General features: G+C 38.0%; 1 protein-coding gene across 1 annotated transcript; it reads left to right on the forward strand.

Annotated features, from left to right (window-relative positions):
* Positions 1 to 5,861: 5,861 nt before the first annotated feature.
* Positions 5,862 to 10,252, forward strand: LOC145767497 (85/88 kDa calcium-independent phospholipase A2-like). Its single transcript, XM_082579331.1, has 3 exons — positions 5,862 to 6,672; positions 7,202 to 7,336; positions 9,364 to 10,252. The coding sequence occupies exons 1-3, from the start codon at positions 5,867 to 5,869 to the stop codon at positions 9,536 to 9,538; spliced, it is 1,116 nt and encodes a 371-aa protein (XP_082435457.1). The 5' UTR covers positions 5,862 to 5,866; the 3' UTR covers positions 9,539 to 10,252.
* The last annotated feature ends 6,760 nt before the right edge of the window (positions 10,253 to 17,012 follow it).

The raw sequence follows: 17,012 nt of genomic DNA on the forward strand, positions 1-17,012 counted from the left end.
AATGCGAGGAAGGTATTACCTAATCAACGTACTCGACAACTACAGTCTGAGGGCACATGGTTTTTAACCATGTAATTGTCAAAGTACTGACTGTATAACTCCATAAAGTGTTGTCAGCTTACACAACGTTGCAATCAGCATTATTTGCAGCCTGTCATAGCATAGGCTACCAGTAGCCTATTATGCTGCATTTTACTTTGTAATTAGATACTAGATAGTTGTGTGTTATTAATTGCCATTTTACCTTACCATTTCACTATAATTGCAAGCGTTAAAATAAATGTAGGCCTCCATAGATTTTACGCTATTGTGATTTTGTTGTTAAGTAGTGGATGTCTGGACTCTAAGCATTGTGCTTTGTGTTTATCTTTCTGTGTTACGTTTTTATTGACTATGTTTAGTGTGTAAAGATCCAAATTTTTGTTTTTGAGTCCAAGTTCCGTACAAACATAGCTGAGATTTTGATCTTCAAAGGCCAAAAAGTTTTCAATAAACAAAAACGATTAGTTAATGAATGTACTTTTGATTCTTCAAATGCTGTAGTAATTTCATCTCAATAGGCATTTTCTTTACATGGATCCTTTTTTATAATGCATGAAACCTCATATTTTTAGGCATTTTTCATAAATTGTTGAACATATACAATTGACACATGGTCTGTACGATTGTAAATTAGTAAGTAAGTTCACCAGAAAGTGTTCGAAGTTCAAATACTCCGTAACTGAGAAGAAATGTCTGAGTTTTGATGATCTAGAAAGGGTTTTACTATTAAAATTGTAAAAATTTACCTTTAACAACTTTAAACTTAATCTGGACGTCCAAATTTTATCAAAACTTATTGAAATTTCTCACATATGCTTTTTTTACTAAGTGTCACATATAAAAAAAAGTTCAGGTGTATCGGAGGCAATTTTAATTTTTGATGGGCGCCTGTGGCACCCTAACGTCCAGGCTTCTTTGTACTAGCAACTGGCACATCTCGGCATTGATTTATCCATCCGCTGCTCCTTTCAACATGTCCAAACCAGCAGAGACGGTTGAATCGAAGGACATCTTCAATCTTTCCAAGCCCAGCCTAACGAGTAGTGCGTCTGAGCTGGTGTACTGGTTCTCTTGTGGTATGAGGTTGCAGATCCACCGTATCATTGCGTTGTCATACGAGATATACAGATATAATTGTGGAGTTTATGTTTTGCAAGTTGCAGATCACAGCGACTGCCATGTTGCGTTTATGCTAGGTGTCAAGAAATGGAGGAACGAAGAATATGAGCCCTTTAAGCATTTTTGCAATAAATAGACGATGGTTAACTGATTCTTTTGTTGTTCACAAGGTACATGAAAGTATGGAAGAGACTGTCGTACCAGAAACCAGGTGTGACAGCTCAAAAATAATACTGCGTTGCGGTAACCAACCTGTAAGGTGAATACTGAAAAGTTTGGGTGTTCATCAGGACAATTATCGTTTCTCGCACTAGTTGCTACGAAACCTGTAAGGTGCTGGTCAACAGTGACATTAACAAAAAATGCAGTGTTAGTGTTTTTAGCCACAAACCAACCGTCAGTGTTGTAAATTCAAGAAATAACTACATCAGAGTTGCCAAATATATTTATTGATGCATATACCGTAGAATTAGATCTTTTCATGCACGTCTTAAACCATTATGGTTTTGCCACCTTTTCCTTTTGCTGGTTTTATTACTGTGTTTATTTCTTTTTTTACAATTTCATTTCTTTTGCATTCTGACAAAGAAAAACAAATTGAATTGAATGCTTCCAGTAAACATTCTTTGATTATCTGACCGTGTTCATAACTTTATTTTACAGAGAACATTTGCATGAACATGCAGATTAATACGTTTACTTTTAAACTATTTCAGATAAAATCATTGAATTTTGAAGGGAAAAACAACTCGACAGGCATATCTATAAAAAACTGTTTTTCTTATTATCTTTGAAATGTAGCCTACGGTACAAAACCAATTGCAAAGTGTAATTGAAAGGCAGGGCAACAATGTTTGAACCATTGCTTTCATCAAATAAATTGTAGAAACAGTTTCAAATAGGCCTAAACGTGGTTTTATTTCTGGCTATATGATGGCAGTTAATTGGAAAGTTTTATCTCATGGTCTGTTCAAACTTTAAGGCTACATTGCTTCCTGTTATGGCGGTACCGTTGTGACGTAGGCTATAGGCAATGTCGTGTCTCTTGTCACGGAGCAGATCATTGGTAATGATTGGTTAACCTTCTTAACCCCAAACAAACTTACATTATGGTCTTTTAAATGAAAGGTTAATTTTTGCAAGCTTTCTGTATAGGTTATCCAGCACCGTTTGATGTCATGTTAATTAGACTAACTACATTAATCTACGTGCTGTTAGCATTAGGCCTATTCGTCAACAAAACTATTTTTTAGAATGAATGGTTAGTAGAAATGCATAAGTGGACCCAGTATTAGTAAAAATACCACAGGACAGAGAGTAAGCAAACTACAAGGTTAAAAGTTGGTATTTTTTATGATGATTGATATCCATAGAAAAACAGCATTAAGCCTACTAATTTCAAAGAAGAATACCATAAATATAAAAGCCTTTGATAAAATTTGACCTTGACAGTTATTTCAAGCTATGCCTCTGAAGTATTAAAAATTATCCCTTTGATGGTTGGGGGGGGGCTGTTAATTCAACTTTTTTGTATCAACAGTTGTATCTCTAAAACCACTGAGGCTGCGACTACGAGATTTCTTGACTTTTCCTAACTTTTATACTCCTCTATTGAGCTGAAATTTTGAGCAAATGAAGGTTATATATTGAGAGATATAAGGCATTTCTCAGCACATCCTCTGAAATATTTCATATTCTATTGTTAAACATTTTCCCACCAGCTGGATGAAAGCAATTAATTTGGCCCATGTCTCGTTAATCCTAACTGTTTCACAGCGTGAAGAGAATTGGCTGTAGCCTATGTAAAATTATGTAAAAAAGTTTTAATCACAACATTGCAAATTGCAATGCATGTTATCATTACTCTCTTAAAAAATAATGTGTAAACTCACGCTACAATTACAGTCATAAGTCACCTCAACATTTCAACGTAGCCTATATGAGCAGTTTTAAAATTCACATAGTTTTAATTTTCAGATATGCTCAGCGTGAATAATTTTACAAAGTGAATCCCAAATTTTGAAACCGTGCCTTAAAAAATAACAGAGATATCACCCCTAAAGCATAAGAAGAATCGACAGCCCCCCCCCCAAACTGAGCAAGACTCCAGGAGCCCAACCTTGTAAAGGTTAAGGTTACCGGTACGAAAGTGTTAACGGTTCTTTGGTTTTCGAATTTCTCTGTTGCAAATGCCAGGTTTTGATCGAGTTTTGAATAATTATGAAAAATTGTAAAGAAGATTTGACAAAGATTTTGATGACAAAAAAATATTTTTTAAAGCATTTTTATGTTATTTAAACTCTGCTTAAGACTTTCATTGCGATCAAAAACTTCTCAGACAGCCCAAGCAACAATATTGTGTAAACTAATTTATTTATCCAAGGGAACGCTTTATGATTATTTTGGTAGGTAGGCTACGAAATAGAGGGCAGGGTGTTTTTAAAGACAATTTCTGATCTATTTGAATAAGTTTGCGCTTGATTGATTCGGCGTGAAATCGCAAGTAGAATCTGGTTTTTAAACAATTTAAGTTAATGGTAATAATAAACTGACTTTATTGACTATTTTAATTTTCAGAATTCTTATTCTGACCGTAATCCCAAGAGTTTTGCATTTGCAAAGGCTTTAAACTGCTGGGATTGCACTATTACCAAAGCTGACAGAGAGAAGTTTCCACTTATTGTTGCTTGTGAATTATTCCATCATAATAGCCTACGTAGCCTATCGTTTGATCTGACGGTTTCTTCGTTTTACCAAACAAAATTATAACTAAAATTAACTGAGCAAGCAATTTATAAAAACAGAGTGAAGCTGTTCATGTTAATTCATTCATTTTGTTCATTTCATTTATTTTCTACTTTTCGGCAGCAGTGGTCGAGTGGTTAGCGCGTTGGGTTCGCAGTCGAGAGCCTGCACGTTCGACTCCAGCCACCCGCACTTGCTGTTGTTTATCTGGGCAAGAAACTTTACGATAATTGCTTCTACCCACAGTAATCGATTTCGAGTAATAGGTAGTACCAAATTTAAGTCATAAGTAGAGTAGATAACCGGAAACAGACATTGCAGTCAGCTGCAGCGTGGGTCAGGTGTACGTCATAAGGCGTACACCGGTACATAGCGCTCAAGTCCGCTTTCCCGTAATGCAGGATAAAGATATGAAAAAAAACAAAAAAAAAATCAAACAATTCATTTTGTCAGTATGTTTTTGTGTTGTGCCATTTGTTGCTGAACAGGTTGTGTTTGCTTGTTGCAGCCCCATTGTTGAAGTCAGTTGTGCTGACTGACAAAACGTCGGTTATAGGCTAAAAGCTAGGTATCACCCTTAACAAAAAGAGGAAACCTAGTAGCCTATAGTTACCAGAAGAACGCAAGTCACTTAATTTTTTGAGAAATTTGTATTACCAAACCAAGCATAACCAACCGCGAGGACAGTTGTAAACACTTTGATAGCAACTATTGCTTTCAGTTTATACGACACAAAAAATATGGCTTCAACTGCAAAAGTACACGTAAGTTTAACCATAATTTTTTATGCAGGAACAAAAATAAGTATTTAAACATAGTCAACATGGGATTTGAAAACGGCAGTGAGTATGACGTGTTAGAGTTAGTTGATGCCTTTTATCCTGAACAATGCTTGATATCGTCATCTGAGATGTTGTCTCTTTACTTCATCAACGGTTGGTATGACGTCATCTTTACAAATTCACTGCTCCAGCATAAACTCTTCAGAATATTTCATCTTCCTGCAACCAAAGGAAGTGAGGCTAAAGGATTATTCACAGAACTCTCTGATAAACTTTCTGTGCTTTTTTGTGCAAGCAGCTCGGACTATTTCAATAGTGTTAATTTACAAACTTTGTGTGATTTGATAAGAACTAAGAAAAACTGGTCTCCAGCGCACATTGCAGTGGCAGCAGGAATCAAAAACATCTACAGCAGAGATGGTCCTTTGTCTGAATTGATTAACAGTCAGCAGTGTGAAGATTTTTATACGCCACTCCATGTGGCGAGTCGATACAAAATGCAAGAAATAGCTGCATCCCTCGTTGCAGGTGGTGCAGATCTGAGCAAACGTGACAGTTGTGGAAACACTCCATTACATCTCGCAGTGGAATATGTGTCAAATAATGTAGTAGAAACGATTTCTTCGGCTGCAGATGAGAGGGTTTTAAATATGGAAAACAATAAAGGAGAAACAGCGTTACATGTAGCCTGCAGATGCAATCTACCTCAGATGTGCAAAATTCTTGTCAAAAAAGGTGCTGATCCGTTCTATTCCGTTAGCATTCTACTACCGATCCATTATGCATTGAAACATAAAGCACACAAGGCAGCAGATGCATTGTTAAGATCGGTTCCACATCCTTCTGGTCTACTGGACTCCAATATTCCTATAAATGTAGGAAAAAAAAGGGATAAGGTTAAAAAATTGTTTCATCAACTTAATGAGAAAGACACAAAGAAGGATTCAGATGCATCCATTCAGTGTTTGATATCAAGTGGTCGAATTGATGAAGTCGTCACAAGGGTTATTGAAAATGCTCCTTTAAATGACACAGACCATAATGGGAACACCCCGCTACATCTTTCAGTCATGCATGACCAAGCCATTCTTGTTAAAATGCTTTTGTTGTTTGGAGCTGAACATTCAGTTAAGAACAACAATGGAGACACTCCCATATCTCTGGCTAAAAAAAGTAGCATGACAAACAAGAAAGTGATTTTAGAACTTTTAGATTCAGAAAGTCAAACCTGCTTCACATCTAAAGTGAATGAGATTTGTCGTGACAAAAAGCACAAGCCTGCTGCATCAAAAAAAGGATTCAAAGTTTTGTGTTTGGATGGTGGAGGAATCAGAGCCCTGATTATCGCTCAAATATTAATTGAAATAGAAAAATGTTGTGGCGAGAAAGCAAAAGATATATTTGATTGGATAGCAGGTACAAGTGCTGGAGGTGTCATGGCATTATGCTTAGCACAAGGTAAAAGTGCAAGTTATGTTCAGAGACTGTATTTCCGTTTGAAAAGTGAACTTTTTGTTGGGACAAGACCTTATGACATAAATGGATTTTTGATTGACGAGTTTGGAATTGAAGATACAATGGAAAGTTTAAGCAACGGTCCAAAAATTTTGATAGCCTCAGTCAAAGCAGATCGAAAACCAGTTCAGTTGCACTTTTTTAAAAATTATGACACAACTAATTTTAACTCCACAGAAAAAGACGAGATTTCTGATGACGTAAGCAAAGAAGATTACGACTTGTTGTTGAAAAAGCTTCCATGTATTGAAATGCCTTTATGGAAGGCTGCTTGTTGTAGTGTAGCTGCCCCAACGTATTTCAGGCCTAAAGAAGGATTTGTTGATGGTGGTTTGCTAGCCAACAACCCCACTCTTGATACTATGAGTGAAATTCAACGATACAATAAAGCATCTTCTGAAGATCAAAGAAAGAAAATTGATGTTGTTCTTTCTATTGGGACCGGATACATGAAGAAGAAACCTGCTGGGTAGGCTGATACTTAGCCTACATAAATATATGCTGTTTATCCTGATGAAACTATTTTTAAGCAGGTTTTTATATAGTGTCTCCTTGTTTTAGCCTTGCTTTTCTTCCTTTTTAATCGTTACAATTCCGATTCTTTAAATGTTTTGTAAACGAAGACGTAAGTTTCCTTCTCTGATACTGTTAAAATGCGGATGCTATGCCAGCTGAACTGGATTAATTGGAAGTAAAATGTTTCAACATATAATTTGCTTAGCAAGTGAAATTTTGGCTATAGGCTATACTAGCCTCTTATTTATCCAGTGGCGGATCCAGAAATAGGCGATTGTAGCAATCGCTTACCTAAAACACGAAAAAGCAACTTCTTTTATTTGCAAGGTTGGATTAACGTAGACCTACACAATGTACACAACATTGTGTTTTGTTGAAATCGCCCCCATCCCTTGAGGTTATTTACTGGATCTGTCCCTGTATTTGGCAATATTTCAAGAAAAGGCATCTGCTTACCTATATATCAAACTAATCTGTTTTAGATCGGTGGATATCCATCGGCCAAAGAATGTGAAGGAGGTTATGGAAGCTGTAAAAGCTGGTATTGAACTCAGCCAAATGATTATTGAAGTTACTTCTGAAAGCAACGGACATGTTGTTGAAAGAGCAAGGGCATGGTGATTGATTTACTTTCATGTGCATTAGGCCTACATTAGGCTATTTGTTTTTCCTAATCTATGGCCTAACACACGGGGTTAAATAGCTCTATCCCTTGCATGATTATATTGGTGATTTAGTTGGTCCAAAGTGAAACGATCTGAGCATACGTTGGTGGAGTAGAGAAAAACAAAATTATTTATTGTTACTTGTTGTTTGTACTGTAACTTTTTTACATTAGCTTGAGGCGACCATAGTAGCACAAAAGTATGTTTCAAATCCCACCAGTCCTTTTCGTCTAACAACACATGCTACAATAGAAAAATGTTTTTAAAACTATTATTTTTTTTATTATGTGTTCGACGACTTAAAATTGCTTAGTTAGAATTTTTTTTATCATATTTGAAGTTCGTTTATTTGTGTTCCGTTTAATTGTGTTTTAAGATCATAGAGACTTAATTTGATTCTATTTCAATAAGGGTAATAAAGTTGGATACACGAGGTCATGCCGTGGTCTGAATAACTCGAACACAAATGACGCAACTCCTAGGCAGCAAAAATAAAGAAATAAAAAAGAATGAAAAATGTTAGTTTTAGTGAAAAATAACCATGTGTCACAATCAATGTGCAAGGCCTCGCGATGGACTGCTTGTGTCTTCAACGAGCGTGTTGTTTTGATTGTAAAATTCTGGTGCGATGTGTTATTATCGGTTATGACCTGAAGTAACCTTTGATTGCGAATCTTTGTTATGTAACGTAGTTCTGGACCATTCTGTAAGATGCGAACCTCGTACATTCTGTTGTTTTCTCAATCACCAAATATCGTTTGTCAAGATGTCACAAGGATGTTTACCAATGGATCTCTGATTGCGAAATCATTATTATGCAATGCGTTTTCTAGAATCATTTTCCCTACGTGACAATCTAGAAACTTCGGCTTGTTTACGATTTAGTGCGACTTGACAGAACCATGAGTCCTATGATGTAACATTACGTAACCTTCTCGAAGTTACTATACCGAAAAACCTTCTATAAATAGTGGTGTAACTTGCGTAATGATTATTATGGGAGTCGATTATTATGATGAGTTGGTGATGAGAGATCATTGTTGTAGTAGTAGCAGTCGTTAATAGACGCAAAGATTATTGTTGATCGAGAGTTGAAGTATTGAATACGAGTAAAGCAAAGTTGATGCGAATATAATTTCTGATTGAAATTAGAATCGTATGAGAAGCTGTGAGTGGATCACGTTAAACTCAATCAAAAGCCGCAAGCGTTAGAATCTATTGCTGTTTACTGTTACTTTGATTAATTGCTGGAAGTGGTGAACCATTCGTTGGAGTCCTTCAAGCGTTTTCATGCATATCATTTCACTAGTAGAACTATTCGACATTTAATTGACTACTTTTCGGTTATAACTCATTAAACTACGTCATTGAACCTTTCCAAGTTATTTTCCTGGTAAGAGATAGAAAGAAATCGTGACACCATGTCCATTGTCCAATTTTTATTTTGTTTAATGCTAAAAATAAATTTTATATTTTTATTTGTATAAAAAATGAAAATTGAAATTGCTATGGTGACAAATGAAATTACTACTGTAGGCTATTCAAAAGAACAATTACTTGTAGTACGAAATAATCAAATCTCGCATCATTCATGCATTGCAGCATTAGGGTCTTGCGGCATTCAGGTCATACATCATTCATGTCTTGCGTCATTCATGTCTTGCGTCATTCATGTCTTGCGTCATTCGAGCCTTGCGGCCTAGAAATCGCGTCATTCGTGTTCACAGAATTTGATCCACGGCATTAAGTCGTGTACCGCAATAAGTTGTGGGCAATCAACTTTCATCATAGCCTATTATATACAATAACTACTTGTTTGTCTGCTGGAGAAGAAAAAAAATTACAATATTTGATTTCGATTGTTTTACGAACCGTGCAGTATTCGATTGACTACTGTATCTTAACCACGCCATTGTCTTTTTACTTACTAGAGCAAGACAGAAAAATGAAAATCATTCTAAGTGTTTTCTTTTATTCAGGTGTGAAATGATGGAAACCAGTTATTTTAGGTTAAATCCAGCCATGAAAGAGGATGTTCCTCTGGATGAAGTAAGCGACAAAAAGCTCCTTGATTTAATGTGGACAGCTAAAATGTATTTGAAGGAAAATTCTGAACTCTTTGCTGAAATCATTGCGACACTTTGTTCCTCTTGATTGTTATTTAGCTTTCTCAATTGTTAAATTGTGTAGCGTTGTCGCATGTCATACACGGGGTGTTTGAAATAGTAATCGTGTTGTTACCGATAGCCTACCGAGTGGCATACCCAGTGGAAGCATCGGGCCATGACTTATTTTTCAAAATTTTGAAAATATATTGGCTAACTTTTGTGGTTGAAGTTTATGCTGCAATTTTAATCCGTTTAGTGAGTAATTAATTCTTCGCAACTTCCCTTATTGTGCGTATATAATTTGGTCATTTACAGTATTTTTCGTTTCATTATTGCTCGCTGGGCTGTGGGGGGAACCCCATGCCAAAGCACAATTATGCCTTTGTTCCATTTTATTTTGAGTCTATTGTTCTATCTTCTTGTCTTGACTATTGGGGAGAAGTCTCAGGCCAAACTATGTTTTGTGATGTAATCGCATTACTCTCGAGTGATTGTATCTTGTTGTAACCATAATTTTGCTTTATTAAACTTAATAGGCTACTCAAATCTGCAAACAAATAAACAACCACACTACAAGACAATTCAAAGTCAAGACCAAACCAGCTAAACCAACATCTTCACTATAAACTGCACAAACTGAAACTGCAAACAGAAGCGTAGTTTTACCATCAGCGAACAATGGAATCGACACGTCGGCTTCAGGCATTCAGGCACGTGTTCAATTACAGTAGCCTACAGCACATTCTCTCCCACACAAATTGAATAACAAAGAGAACAGTTGAAATTAAGATTATAATTTAACATAGACCGTTATTACAAAATCTAGTATTGCAAGTTTTGCAGCATGAAGTTGAACAACACAAAATTACCGTCAAACGTAAGGTAGCTTACAGCCAGTGCCGGTCTTTGGGGTGTGCAAACCGTGCGATCGCACAGGGCTCGCAAATTAGGGGGCCCGCAATTTTCTCAGAAAATGCAGTAATACAGTAAAATGTAGTAATCCGAAAAATGCCAAAGAAAACATGATCTTATCCTTTTGCTATGCCACTGGACAGCACCATTGATTAATACGTCACTTAGCTACCTCATAATCTACATTGTAACGTCAGTGAATCGATGAACTAATCGAAATTTTCATGACTTTGCTGATCAAAGGATGGAATGACACTTTGATCTTGATCGTTTTATTGCATTTTTTTTTGTATAACGTTCATCGGCGTATGAGCAGATCTTTCCAGGCTAGATTGGAAGGCAGGAAATCATCAGCCACTCAGCAGTCTCAGCGTCCAGGACCCTCAGACCATGCGCACCGTGTGGAGGCCGGTGGGTTAGGCAGTGGTGGATGACATGGTCTGCGGTCTGTTCCGTGGAACCACACTCGCATTCTCATGAAGGAGCCAGGCTTCACTTGTGCATGTCCGAACGAAAGCGGCCGACGCCAGTTAGCAGGCGGTTAAGCCTGACCCACGCAAGCCTTGCGAGGGACATCCCCGGTAGACGGGGATCGGCGTCGGGTATGAAGTCACGGAGCGTGGAGGTGTGGTTTTGCCACTCCGTGTTTCACATGTGGTTCGTCCAGTGTGCCGCACTTAAACCAAGTTCTTCTGCGTTCTTAAAGGGGTACTAAAGGAAAAACCTGACTTGGCGATTTTTCACGTTCTTTGTGTTTAACATGCTACCATAAAACAACTTTCAATAAAATTTTGCTCCATTGCGGTCTGACCACCATTGTGCGCGTGCTTTTGTCAGAGCTTTCAAAATGAGATTGGGCCTGAGCAACGAAGCGTGCGACTGTACAGTCTACGTAACAAAAGACTAGCAATCAACCGATCACGCAATAATTGTTACTGCTGGCGATTTGACTGTAGGCTATGTATGTATGTATGTACATCAAAACAGCGCATCTCAACATCAAAACAGCAGACAGTTTGCTCAAAACATCAGATGTGGTAACGTGGCTTTTGTTATTGCTGTCTTTTATTACGTATTCTCGAGCAGTGTTTGCACGTTTTGATCATTTTGAAAAAAATGAAAATAAATGAAACACTGGACTTTGGGCCTTGCCAGCGCCATTGAAAACATTTTTTTTTGGGTAATTGTTTTTGAAATGTATTCTTGAGTGTTCAGTTTACTCATTTTAATGCTTAATTCCGGTTTGAAATTTTCATTTAGTATGCCTTTAAGTAGTTGTTGTGCGGCAGCCACAAAGGGGCGTCTTGATTTCAGCCGCTGTTTTATAGGTGGTGGTCGCTTGAATGTTGCATGGAGGAGATGGTCGGGGTCCAGAGCGCGGCAAGCGAGAGAAATCGTGGCTCCTTTACGGCGTAGCTCATCGGGTTGGATGCCTGCTAGGATGTGTAGGCAGTCCGTCGGAGTGGGACGCAGGCATCCAGTCACAGTACGCAGTGCGTCGTTGATGGCGGTATCAATCTGGTGGGTGTGAGAACTACGACATCAGACTGGTGCGCAGTACTCAGCGGTGGAATGAACAAAGGCTAGGGTAGCTGTATGAAGAGTTTTAGCACCAGCTCCCCAGCCGGAACCCGCCAATCGCCTCAAAAGTGCGACGCTTGTAGATAGTTTTTTGCGCAGTGACTCCAAGTGCCGGCTTTACGTGAGAGACCTGTCCAAGATTATGTTGATGAGTCTCTCGAGGATCTTGAAGGGGATGCAGAGCAGTGAGATTAGACGGTAAGTTGATAACGTGTATAACGTTGATAAGAGCGCAATATCCTTCCATTTGCCAAAAAATACTGTTGAACAAACTAAAATTTTTAGAAAAACTGGAGATTGGATAAGAGCTACAACTAGAGCAAACAAGTTTTTACTGAATTAGATTAGAATTACCGACATTTTGCTCTAATTTATCGAATTAGAGAACTAGAATTATCTAGCTGTCCAAGTCTGCTGATTACAGCAGATGTGCCGCTCAAAGCATTCTATAATCACAACACATATTGGTGCAATGTAGTAGATGCGCAACGCAAACGTGATGCAAAACTGCGTTTTGACAACAATGTTCCGGCGGCAAGAATGGGATAATTACTCAATAGCATTCCAAGTTTTAAAATGGCAGTAAACATAGAATATGTCATAAGGAAACGCAAAAAATAACTTACAGAGAACCTACCAGGGAGGGGGTCTACGCAGTTTCTACAACCGCAATAAACATATGAAGCAACTTACAGAAACGCAAAAATGACATAGGCTACAGGGAACTTACAGGAGTTAAAACTTAGGTTATAGGCTACTCTCAAAAAAATCAAATTCAGCAAAGTTTTGCAACTATTGGCCTAGTTTGCTGGCAGTGGCGTAGCATGACCATTTTTGTTGGGAAGCCTATTTACTTTTTTTCAGCAAAATTTTGAGTATAGGCTAGGCCCTCTCTCTTTGTAGGTATCATGGCTGATACAGCCCTCGATGTACAATGATGTTCCAATTTGATCAATCTCGTGCGTCTTGCCAAATTTTAGTAGGGTTTTCGATGTGTGGTTGAAAATTGTGCAAAAATGTGAATCTTTGAGCTCCTCTTGACCGTTTTCCTAGTATTATTCCACTTAATGTTAAATCTTCAAGTTCGCCTTTCCTTATGATGTGACCCAAGAACTTCAGCTGCCGCATTTCTATAGATCTCATTATCTGCTGCTCCCGGCCCATATGTTGGAGAACTCTGTTGGTTCGAAAAGCTGTCCATGGAATTTTAAGAATTCTTCGGTAAAACCACATTTCTGCAGCTTCAAGCTTTTTTCGGGTATTTGCCGTTAGGTTTCACATCCGTACATCAAAATTGACCAAATAAAGCATTTTAACAAACGAATTTTTAAGGTTTTGGAGAGCTTTCGATCTTTAAAGATTTTTGCCATGATGTTGAAACTTGACTTGAAAAGGCTAGGCTAATCTATTTGTATTTAAATATGGCTTGGGTGCGGTTCCGCTCAGTGCAAAAGCGTCTTGTTTGTATTATTTTTTTTATTTCTAAATTAAAACACATGCATAAAGTTTAGTTGTGTAGAAAAATGCCCACAAACTGTTTAATTGGCAATTTAATTTTCAATTGCGTAATTGCTACGCTTGATTTTGGAGAGAAGTTTTGATTCAACTAGCCGTCAGTAAGCTAGCCTATAACGACGACATCCCGAGCACTGTAGTGGTGGGAATGATCCGAGCACAGAGTCCGCAATTCTTCATAGGCGAGTTTGTTTCAAGTCCAAGGGAAAAGGTGAAACTCTGGGCTATGTGAGTACCACCTCGCCTCTCCAACCCGAAATCCACTAGTGGGCTCTTATGTAGAGATGTAAATGCAAAAAAAACGAACCGTTTTTTTTTAAAAAACATGTTTTTTTTTCAAAAAAAACTTGGGCCAAAAAAACACTCGTTTTTTGTTTTTTTTTCATATTTTTCTGGAAAAGTTGCAAATTTTTTACAATTTGCAGCTTAGTTTCATTATAGTGCTCTTGAAAAACATTAAACTAGTAAAAATGGGTTCATGGTTGTGCTGAAATTACTAAGTGTTTGTGCTTGGCAGCAGCATATGTTTTTTGCATAGTCCTACGTTGTTTCGCTTTCTTTTTCATTCTCAGGCATGTTTGTGGCAGTAGACCTGACAAACATTGAATTAATGCAATTTGATACATGACATAATGTAGATGAGTTAATCTCTTTTTCCTTTTATGGAAGTTAGCCTACGATGTTAGTATACCGGAACTGGTCATTCTTGTACACACTCAATGGGTTGACGAAATTTTGGCAAAACCAAGACGGCAGTATTCAGAACACATATTACCTTGTTTGTGGTAATTTACTAATGCAAGCTATTACCAAAATAGCTTGTTTAAACATGTTTTTTAACTGATAGCTTAACAACGATGTAGGCCAGCGTTTCTCAAAGTGGGCGAAATCGCCCCCCTGAGGGCGATTTTGAGCGCCAGGGGGGCGAAAAAATCAAAGGGGGCGATCGGGGGCGAAAACACTCGAAGGGGGCGAATTTATCAAACCACCAATAACAGTCCAACGCGCTAGCAACAGTCCAACGCGCAAACCATTTACTGCAAATAGATGATTCCACCTTGACCGACAATGTATCGCTGCTGCTTGGATATGTGCGTTTTGTTCATAATATGAGAACAAGAAGAAATGATTTTTGCGCTCAGTCTTCCTACAGATATTCGGGCATCAAGCATCTTAAATGCAGTGAAAAACTTCTACGAAGAGAAGGGGATTCCACTGAAGAATATTCTACAATGCGCAACTGATGGTGCTCCGGCAATGGTTGGAAAGCATCGAGGGTTCATTGCACTGATGAAAAGAGCAATTCCTGGACTTGCAATACATTGTGTAATTCACCGTCAGCATTTGGTTGCCCGTAGCCTAATCTCAGTCCTGAACTGCATGAATCACTGAATATTGTGATAAAATACGTCAACAACAAGATAAGTGCAAGTCAAAATGTCTTAACTCAGTTTCCCAATTTGAGCGAGAATGTTATTACAGAAGAACAACGGCAAAAATACTGCTCACATTTAGACATGTTTAATAAAGACATGAAACTTCGCTTTCCAGATCTCGTGGACTTCCATGTTCCAAACTGGGTGTTACAACCATTTTCTACCGAACCTACATGTAGAAGAAGTGGAACTTCAAGAGCAGTTCATTGATATGCAAACAGATGATGAGTCAAGTGAAATTCAGAAATGATCGATACGATTTATTTTGGTGCCAGGTTGCTGGCAAATATGAGCTTCTCTGGAAAAAAGCTAGAATGTGGATTTTGTCGTTTTCTACTTCATAGGCTATATGGTTGAAAAGGGGTTTTCGGCTGTGGCATTGATATTTTCAAAGCAAAGAAACGCTTGCTAGTTCATAAACGGCATGATCTTCGACTCTATGTTACGAAGATGTCGCCAAACATTTCAAAACTTTGTAAAAGTCGCCAAGCTCACCTATCCCATTGAACATTATCATGTATTTATGTTACTGTCAATTTCGTTGATTAAATTCCTAAAGCTATTGAATATCGAGCTTCTATAGCTGACTTTTATTTTTTAAACAGTCAAAACACATTAACCAAACTAAAATGAGTGCCGAGTGGGCCCCTAATCAGCTGTGGGTCCCCCGGCCGGGATACGGGAGCTGTTTAACATGACCCTGGTGAGACTTAATTAGCACAACTTCAACAAAAACAACTTAGGCTGACTCACAGAAATATTATCATCGTCAAAACATCACCAGATGAAAGGCAAAGATCGACCTACTCATACTTAGGCTACATTAAAATTTGACTGGAAACCGTCTTCAACTGAACGCAAACCAGAACTGTATAGATACGGTAGGATACAACGGCTTAGGAGAACCCTAGAAGGCAACCGTAATCTTGATTACAAGCGCATTACTTAAGACATTTCAGGCACAACAGCGGTTGAATGGTGAGATACGGTAGGTTACACAACCGTGAGTAAACGGGACGTAGGCTAGACTAGCCTACGTGCGGATGCCGATGCTCCAGCGGCAAAAAAATGTGACTGATTGATTGGTTGTATTCCGAGTTCCACAACGCCAATAAACACAGAAAGTGACGTGAAGAATAACCTAAGTGTAAGTGTAAGAATAACCTAAGAAGCTACAAGCGAATAAGCAGCAATCAAGCAACGCTGCTTCAACTCCTGGGATGTAGGCTAACCAGTAACCTGCTCAGTGACCGAGTGGTTTTGCCTTTGGCTCTGGTGCTGGTAGATCTGACTCATCTGAGGTCGATTTCAGGTTGGGTCATACCGAAGGCTTCAAAAAAGCGGCATCATAAACGCATGACGCAGTGACAATAAGTCAGGTAATAATGTGACTGAGTGATGACATTGTAAACTTGATGCAAAACTGAAATTGAACCCTACGCAAAAAGACATAAGCTGTTGTAGAGCGACAACAAATAAAATCATAGCATTATTATTATTACTTTTGGCATGTGCGCTTTAGCGATACATTTCAAAGACAGTTTTAGATTCAAAGACTCCTCATCGATACAATATATGTCTGGAATACGCGCAAGCACAAACAAAAATTGATTAGAATTTTATATTGTATCAGAAATGGTAAATCAATTTTTGACCACAAGTAGGCCCAAAGCTCTCTTTCCAGAAAAAGTAAATTTCTTTTTTGTTATCTTCATTTTCTTCAATGCGAACTGGTGAACGGGTGACGGGAGTGATCTGATTAGTTTGTTGTGATCTGGTATTGGTTCAATCAATGGTTTGTCTGCCAGGAACAGTACATGGTCGAAATATGTAAGCTCTATAGCCTATACACTCAAAAGTGGCACAAGTTCCCATACAGACAGGGAGACAACGACCATAGTTAATTGCCACCCTACAGAAATGATAATTTTGTCATGTCAGGTACAAAAACAAATATATATTTTACAGAAAAATACAATGTCCCCGCGCTTTAAAATACTCAAAAAGGTGGGTAAAGCACTTCAGAATCAGCTGAACCTGAAAGTAAAAAAAAACCTAGTTTCGATTCCTGATTGT

The sequence above is a fragment of the Aplidium turbinatum genome, chromosome 3, assembly GCF_918807975.1.
Source record: "Aplidium turbinatum chromosome 3, kaAplTurb1.1, whole genome shotgun sequence".
Lineage (NCBI taxonomy): Eukaryota > Metazoa > Chordata > Ascidiacea > Aplousobranchia > Polyclinidae > Aplidium > Aplidium turbinatum.